General features: G+C 34.0%; 1 protein-coding gene across 1 annotated transcript; it reads right to left on the reverse strand.

The window, feature by feature from the left end:
• Nucleotides 1–409: 409 nt before the first annotated feature.
• Nucleotides 410–5488, reverse strand: LOC127732575 (BTB/POZ domain-containing protein 2-like). The gene is made up of 3 exons (XM_052241643.1): nucleotides 5428–5488; nucleotides 3722–3981; nucleotides 410–1708 (listed from the first exon to the last, which is right to left on the reverse strand). Exons 2-3 carry the CDS (start codon nucleotides 3979–3981, stop codon nucleotides 676–678), a joined length of 1293 nt encoding a protein of 430 aa, XP_052097603.1. The 5' UTR covers nucleotides 5428–5488; the 3' UTR covers nucleotides 410–675.
• Nucleotides 5489–8788: the final 3300 nt, after the last annotated feature.

Genomic DNA, 8788 nt, shown 5'->3' on the forward strand with positions numbered 1-8788 from the left:
ATTATAATTTGCATATATTTATTTTAAAAAAGAATCGTGTTGGAAGTTTTGAATTATACAAAATACAACTTATACGTAGACCAGGTTTTCCAAGACTAAAATATCAATTAATGCAGCTCCAATGGATGACGCATCAAGATGTTACAGATTTGGAAAGGTTGACCATGTAAAATGTCAAAATATAAGTTTCGAAATTATGCAGGTGTCTGAAAATCTAAGGCGAATCATTTGATTTTAGATGGATGCGCATGTCCTGTTGGTCATAATCACATATCACATTTTAAAGTAGCTGACGATCTTTGGCTTTCAATTTGCTTTTGTTTGAGTGTTCTTGATTAAAGTTTATCACTGAGGCAAAGTTTACCTTATATATTATTGTATTCATGTCCTTTTGTTCATTATCTTTGGCTTTCAATTTGCTTTAGGTTGAGCGTTTATGATAAAGGCAAAACTACAAAAAAGATGTAGACGTATAAAGTGCTATTTAAATTTAATGACAATGTTCACTGTAAATCTGTTTTGATCATTGACCACAGCATAGATGACATCTGTTACCATCGGTCTCAATACAGATTAGATCAAGATTTCAAGTGAATAAAACAACCCAAACATAACTTTTCAAAATTATATTGATTTATAATTTCCGCCTGTATTAATATTAACTAATATGCTTGTCTATACACAAAACATAAAACCAGCAAATTGTCCTTGGTCTATATTTGATAAACCTGTACACATTGGTGAATTCTTGAATGTAATTGAAGCGGCACAATCTGATACTTTAATTGAATGATTACAACCTGTACCATACCTCATATGATCCGTATAATTTCGTGTAGTTATGGTGTATTCTTTTCTGGCCAAAACATGAACAGGTTTTGGAAACATAAAAAGGCGTTCTGTACCACCGTAATCACCATATACATGTTCTTTATGAGCATAAATTTCCTCAGTGATATCATCTAATATGTTAAAAGTTATTTCCCTAGTACAACTGCCAGGTGGAAAAAACAGAGTTACTCCTTTAAGCCAGATCTCTGTATCAGCTTGGAAGATTAAAGCTTCTGTACCTTCATTATTACAACGGAACTGTGAGTATCTAGTATACCTCTTTACAGTATGTACCTGTCTTTTTTCGATAGGTACTTTTCGTAAGCTATTAGAAAAAATTGAAGTTTTAATTCCATACTGGGAACGATAAATGGCTATTATCTCATCACGTAATAAAAGTTCTGTATTTGCTACCTCTTTCGAAAAGAAATCCATGTCCACAACTGGAAACCGTATCTTAAATAAAGTCTGTCCCACAATATTTCGCATGTTTTGGCCGGTTAATTCAATCTTCTGTAAATCACACTGATACTTGACCCACTTTAGGAGAAACTGACATATATCAGTTTCAGTGCAGTATAGATAATCTGATTTTAAAATCATATCTATACATTCTTTCGGGAGGCTTAACGCGTGTTCTGAGAGGAGACATTCTTTTGTATTCAATTTCATGTGTTGAAGACTTTCTTGTAGAAGATCAGGCAGATGATACTTGTATGCAGTTTGTAATGCCCTAGCTGCATGGTGTGACGTGGCTGTCCTCTTTAAGGTCTTTTCACATTCTCGCTTTAACTTTGTTAACATGTACTTGTCAGACGCATACAACAATTCAGTCAAGTTTGAACTACTCACCTCTATTTTGTCAGTGTATATGTACCTGAAATAACAATTAGAGAGTGAATTAAGTTCGACTCGCGAGATCGATCACTTCCAAAAACACTGTTTGAAAATACAAGTGACGTACCTAGCAGCCGTACTATTGTTTTTATTGGTATTAAAATTGATTTTGTTATCAGTAAATTAAAATCAAACTAAATATCATTTTTATATACATATGCACATTCATGGCTCTACAATCTGCCGATACCTGTATCTTGGCATTTCATAATGTCATGTTTTCTCTGACTGTAAATGACGTCTGTACACTAAATCCATTGGACGGTAGATGTGTACTGATTGATATTTTAGTCTTTAAAGATGCATGATTTTATTTTATTAGTTGTTTTTGGCTTTGAACTAACTGTCAGTAACTGTATAAGTACCCTGCCACGTCCATTCTGTGGTGTTGTTGTATTTTGATGTATTTCTGCTTAGTTTCCTTTTCAACTGATTTCTCAAAATAGTGGCTGCGAGGTTAACTATACCCTTTTTCGACCGTTGGAAGTAATACTTTGCTGGTGACAATACTCAATCAAAACCTAGTTACATAAAACTTAAACAAAAATTTCGCATATATTCGTTAGGTTCCAATATAATATTAAATGTAAAGCTGGCGGCTCTGACGGATGAATGATGTATACACAAATATCAACACTTAAAGGGCAGACGTACACACATGGCTGCTTTTAAATTAACAATAACAATGTTCAAATCTCACAAATCAATTGAGAAGACAACTCAAGACAGAAAAAAAAACCAAAAACTGAAGGAATCGCATGAACTCTAAAAGGAACGATATCGGGTTCGTCTCCTTTTACACAATGTAAGCATGCATCATGAAACATGGTTATCCACTGTAGGTAAAAATGTAACAACCGGATACAGGACACAATCGGTAATTTTAGAGATTAAATGACTGTTCTGGTATCCAAGTTTGTGAAAACATGTCGCTAGTGAGTTGAGACACTATACATATCGTCTCGGTTTTTAATCATCGATTTTAATCAATTTTTCCATAATTCCTTTGTTGAAGCAGTTAAACTACTTTTTTAAGATAACAAATATTTCCCTTTTTATTTAGATCAATAAAAAGGTACATAAATTATCAGACATTAAAACAAGGAAACGAAGAACACTTAACTACTGTACATTCAGATATTAATGCGACGTTTTTATTAATGCGAATATTACAACTCCTTGAGTATCGCAATAATAACTCGCGTTGTGATTTATGATATATAAATATACATTATATATGTTAGAAGCTTTAATAATTAAACTCGCATTTTCGTTAATTTCTTCACAAATCGCAAACATAAATGCATGCAATAATTTCTGAATTGACAGTATATGAAACTGGAGTAAAAAATTACAAAAAAAAAAGTTTTAATCAATATCAAAAGATTGATGATTGATTGTTAGTGTTTAACGCCACGTTAAGCACTAATTATTAAAAGAATATGTGGTATGATTCCCAAAGAGACAACTCTCCACAATAGACCAAATGACACAGAAATTAACAACTATAGGTCACCGTACAGCCTTCAACAATATAATAAGCATAGCCCATACCGCATAGTCAGCTATAAAAGGCCCCGAAATGACAAACAATTCAAACGAGAAAAACTAATGGCCTAATTTATGTACAAAATAGTGAACAAAAAACAAATATGTAACACAGCAACAAACGACAACCACTGAATTACAGGTTCCTGACTTGGACAGGCACATACTAATGGCTATTTCATGGCTTCCAGTTTTTATTGCTTCGGTTGATGGAAAATAAACAATGCTACATTTAATATTTAAAGTTTATATTTACATTAGGTTAAAATGGCTCAAATGGCCGTGTTGACATGAACATTTTTCCAGATGCACAGGTTTGTCTGTACGCAGAGTTCGTTTTGTGATGTAAACAAACCCATTTTACTCCAAGGGTAAAGATGAACCTTCACAATGAATACCAAAATGTGGTAAACATCATGTCAAGGGTTTGAAAAATAAAACTTACACTAAAATAACGTTAAAGGTGTTTTCCTCAATATCCGGAATATCTATCTCTCCTGTCTCCGGCATAGAACCCTCAAACATAGTGTAGAATACTGGACTCCGGCTAGCTAACATGTATTTGTGTGCTTTGATTGGTGATCGTCTTTCCCCTACCCTCAGTGTGACGTCACACATTATCTCGTTCTTCAGCATGTGCCTCATGCATTCTGCCAAAGTTTTATCATCACGCCAATCACCTGTTTGTGTTTCACAGACAGCCATCTAATACAAAATAATTTTATGATATACAAGAAAATAAATTATATAGACGACATTTACACCAGAAAATGACTGAAGATAAAAAACACAAATATGTCCTTCCCATAAATCCCAATTTGTCAATTTCAGTTTTTTTACAATAACTTCAGATTTTCGAACTAATATATTCAGGATTTTTTCTTAAACGATGCTCCATTGTCTACTCTTATAAACCTATTAATTGTTGACCGTCACAATCCACAAGCACTTGCAGTCTTCACGATGAACTTTAAAATCTACAGGTCCGGAGCTCAATTTTTTGAAAATTCTAGTTAGATTCTGTTGGCCTGTAGATATGATTTTTACAGGCCTGAGAGCAATTTTACAAGCCTAGGCTGCTTGGCCTGTGAAGACTGGACAAGTTTGTCTCTGAAAAAAATACCTGTGTACTTTTTTATTATTAAAGAAAAAAATCTCAAAGACAAGTGCCTGTGTCACAATCTCTATAAATTTGTCCACAATTAACTTCCAAGCTCATAATCTCACTTGGTCAATTTCAGTTTTTTACCCTAACTTTAGATTTCCGAACATAAATCTTTTGGAGTTTAAAATTTCCTAAACGATGCCCCATTGTCTCTTCTACACTATCTGTACATATCCTCATTTTGATATAGTCGTGGATCGTCACAATCTCCATAAACTGGTCCAAAATCAACAAAAAGTGTCCCCACCCCTCACAAAATCGCAGTGTGTAAAAGAGGGACGAAAGATACCAGAGGGACAGTCAAACTCATAGATCGAAAACAAACTGACAACGCCATGGCCAAAAATAAAAAGACAAACAGACAAACAATAGTACAGATGACACAACCTAGAAAACTAAAGACTAAGCAACACGAACCCCACCAAAAACTGGAAGTGATCTCAGGTGCTCCGGAAGGGTAAGCAGATGTGTTGCCATATGATCATTGTAGTTGAGCTGTCTACTGAATTGCAAATTTATCGATTTATTAAACTACAGAAAGGAAAGTTTTGTATTCTTTCTCAAGTATGATATCTCATTCGTTTTAAGCGATTTTTTTCGTTTTTGTTTAAGATCGTATGTATTCTCATAATTGTTGGCTAGCTTTCTGTATTTCTTAATTATTTTTTAGTTATTATACCTCGTAACTGTAGCTAATTGTTCACTATAATTGTTCGCTAAATAAATTCAGTTAACTAACTTAAGATTTTTAGCTAGGGAATCATGGATACCTGGATCCGTCCCTTCTGGTACCTTTGTCAATAGCACACCTTCTTGTTTTCTGTTTATTTTGTCAACCAAGCTGATTGTTTGGGTTTTTGTTATGAAAGCCGTATATCAGAAGGAAATTTTTATAACTATTTTAAAAACTATTACAGGTGACTTCAATTCAGTATTTTCATGTATAATTCAATACACGTGCATTTGAAAGAAAAAATAAAACTTACCAGTTAACTTATGTGGTCAACTTTCGCAGGTTAAGTATTGAAAACGCTTCCTTCTTACTTCCTTATCGTAATATTGATCATAAATAAAATATCGACAACGGAGATGTGTAAAATTTCCGGAAAAAAATACATAAACACATTAGAATATTTTCCTATTTAATGCGTACTCCATTGTATATAATTTTTCGAAAAATTATATGTGATGAGATCTTCTGATCCTCGTTAGATATTGGGGCACACTAACAGAAGTAAAATAAAGCTTACAATCGTTGTAATTAGGGGAAAAAAATAATTGTTTTATGTTTTCTATACACGGCAAAATCATATGAAAACAGTTACCCCCCCCCCCCCCCCCACACACACTATTCATCGATTGTAAGCCTTATTTACATCCTGATATAACATCACATCTTTAGCCCTCCCTATCCAACGTAGCAATGTTTTCCAGTGGAAGTTAAATTTCCCCGCCCCGTGATTGCCTCCCGTCCCACCTTGCAGAATTAACCTTGTTTATTATATTTGAGTAGTTCTTCGTCCTGGATGTTTACCCGCACAATGGACGGAGCTTGAACAATTTTCCCCTTTTTAAACTGTTCCCACCCCCCCTCACGCACATACAGTAGAAAATTACAATACGGTGCCCCATAATTAGGATGAGTACATCTTTAATCCTTTTACAAGGATCTGAAAACGCATCACACAGTGTAGCTGACATATACAAACCCTGAAACAAATTTTCAGAAATCCTTGTATTGTAGTTCCTGAGAAAGATGCGACGAAATTTTTTAACTGGCTATCATGTGTGAAATGATACAAGTATTTTGTAAACAGGAAGTTGTTGAGTGTTAAATCTGAAAACGCATCACTCGGTATAGCTGACTTATATAAACCCTGAAACCAATTTTCAGAAATCCTTGTATTGTAGTTCCTGAGAAAGATGCGACGAAATTTTTTAACTGGCTATCATGTGTGAAATGATACAAGTATTTTGTAAACAGGAAGTTGTTGAGTGTTAAATCTGAAAACGCATCACTCGGTATAGCTGACTTATATAAACCCTGAAACCTAATTTCAGAAATCCTTGTATTGTAGTTCCTGAGAAAGATGCGACGAAATTTTTTAACTGGCTATCATGTGTGAAATGATACAAGTATTTTGTAAACAGGAAGTTGTTGAGTGTTAAATCTGAAAACGCATCACTCGGTATAGCTGACTTATATAAACCCTGAAACCAAATTTCAGAAATCCTTGTATTGTAGTTCCTGAGAAAGATGCGACAAAATTTTTTAACTGGCTATCATGTGTGAAATGATACAAGTATTTTGTAAACAGGAAGTTGTTGAGTGTTAAATCTGAAAACGCATCACTCGGTATAGCTGACTTATATAAACCCTAAAACCAAATTTCAGAAATCCTTGTATTGTTGTTCCTGAGAAAAATGCAACGAACATTTTCAACTTGGCTATCATGTGTAAAAGAGGGGCGAAAGACACCAGAGGGACAATCAAACTCATAGATCGAAAATAAACTGACAAAGCTATGGCTAAAAAAGAAAAAGACAAACAGACAAATAATAGTACACAGGAAACAACATAGAAAACTAAAGACTGATGAATCTGAAAATGCATCACACGGTATAGCTGACTTATCTTAACCCTTAAACCAAATTTCAGATATTCTTATGATGTAGTTCCGGAATAAGATGCGACGAAAAATATTCATGGGGAGAATGGACGGACGGACGGACGGACGGACGGACGGATGGATGGATGGACTGACGGACGGACAGACAGAGGTAAAACAGCATACCCCCAATTTTTTAAAGCATGGGTATAAAAAAGCATATAGACAAGCATATTAGCAAAAATGAAAGACACGAAAACAGAATCATAATAGAACAATTACACAATAACTAGATGCATAAGTACAGAGCCACGTCAAATGTAACAAAGAATCACAAAAAAGGCATATAGACAAAGCATGTTAGCAAAATTGAAAGACAAGAAAACAGAAATAATCATAGAACAATAACACATTAACGGGATGTATAAGTACAGAGCCACGTCATATGTAACAAAGAATCACAAAAAGGCATATAGACAAAGCATATTAGCAAAATTAAAAGACAAGAATACAAAAATATCATAAAACAATAACACAATAATGGGATGCATAAGTACAGAGCCACGTCAAATGGATACAACACAATAACGTGATGCATAAGTATATATAGAGCCACGTCAAATGGATACCACCAAAACAGTAAAAGTAAAATTCAAAAAGACAAATAAAAGAATACTGTAACGCGTTTTTAAAATGATAAACAACGTCAGTACCAGGAATCTATACTTCAAGACCATCGTGTATTATTTGTGAAGTTGATACCCAATATTTATCAACAAGGTCTTGGTACCTTCCGATGAACCTTTTTTTAAAAAAAGGACGAAACGTTCTTTGACATAACCCTGATTCATCAACTTTCTGCTCAGACACTGATGACGTTTTACAAAGTCTGAGTAGTTGCTGCATGCTCTTGAATACCGAATAAGTTGGGAAATGTATACCCCATATGCAGGTGAAGTTAGTATATTGCTACTAAGGTGGGGGAAATTGATAATTTCGAAATTAAAATCGTCTCGTTTGTCATAGATTCTGATACTGAGATGACCATGTTTGTCAAATTCGAGGTAAAGGTCTAAAAATGAGGCGGAGGAAGCCGTGTCTGTTGTTCCTTTAATTTCTAGTTCTGGGGAATATATTAATGGAACCCAATCATAAAAGTTTGGATTGTTAATGGAAAGAACATCATCAATATATCTGAATGTGAAATTAAATGACCTGGCTTCTTTAATCTTCTGGTTTTTGACAAGTGTCTGAAGAAACTCCGATTCTAATGAAAATAGGAAGAGGCCGGCAAGGAGATGCAAACTTTTGAAAAAGCCCAATGTTTAATATCTTTTTATTATATTCTTTCATATAAATACAATATTTCATAAAACAGATTAAAATAGGTACATCACAGGGGTTCCATGGTTTGCAGGATTTGTCGGGGAAATTATCCTGAAAAAAATAGTATTCATCATAATGGTCATAAACTAACTGAATGTAGTAATTGTTTTCCTAAAACTTTTTAATATTTTGTACACCTACATGTAATTAATTCTAACACGGGACAATTTGTGTAATTTGTAATTTATGAGTGGTTTGAAATATACGTACATGTAGTTTTATTAATATTAATTAAACAGTGATAGAAGATTGATTTTTAGCGTTAAATGTTTTATGTTTATTCAGGACGGTTGGGTCATGGGACTTTATGAGACTGACCGATGAGTCAGATCTTTTAATAAAACTTTAACGT

This window comes from Mytilus californianus, unplaced genomic scaffold (genome assembly GCF_021869535.1).
Source record: "Mytilus californianus isolate M0D057914Y unplaced genomic scaffold, xbMytCali1.0.p SCAF_25, whole genome shotgun sequence".
NCBI lineage: Eukaryota > Metazoa > Mollusca > Bivalvia > Mytilida > Mytilidae > Mytilus > Mytilus californianus.

Coding starts and splice junctions, on each gene's coding strand:
- LOC127732575 (XM_052241643.1), bottom strand. CDS start 3,981: ATGGCTGTCTGTGAAACACAAACAGGTGATTGGCGTGATGATAAAACT. Junction 1,709..3,721: donor ACCTTTAACGTTATTTTAGT/GTAAGTTTTATT, acceptor TTGTTATTTCAG/GTACATATACACTGACAAAA.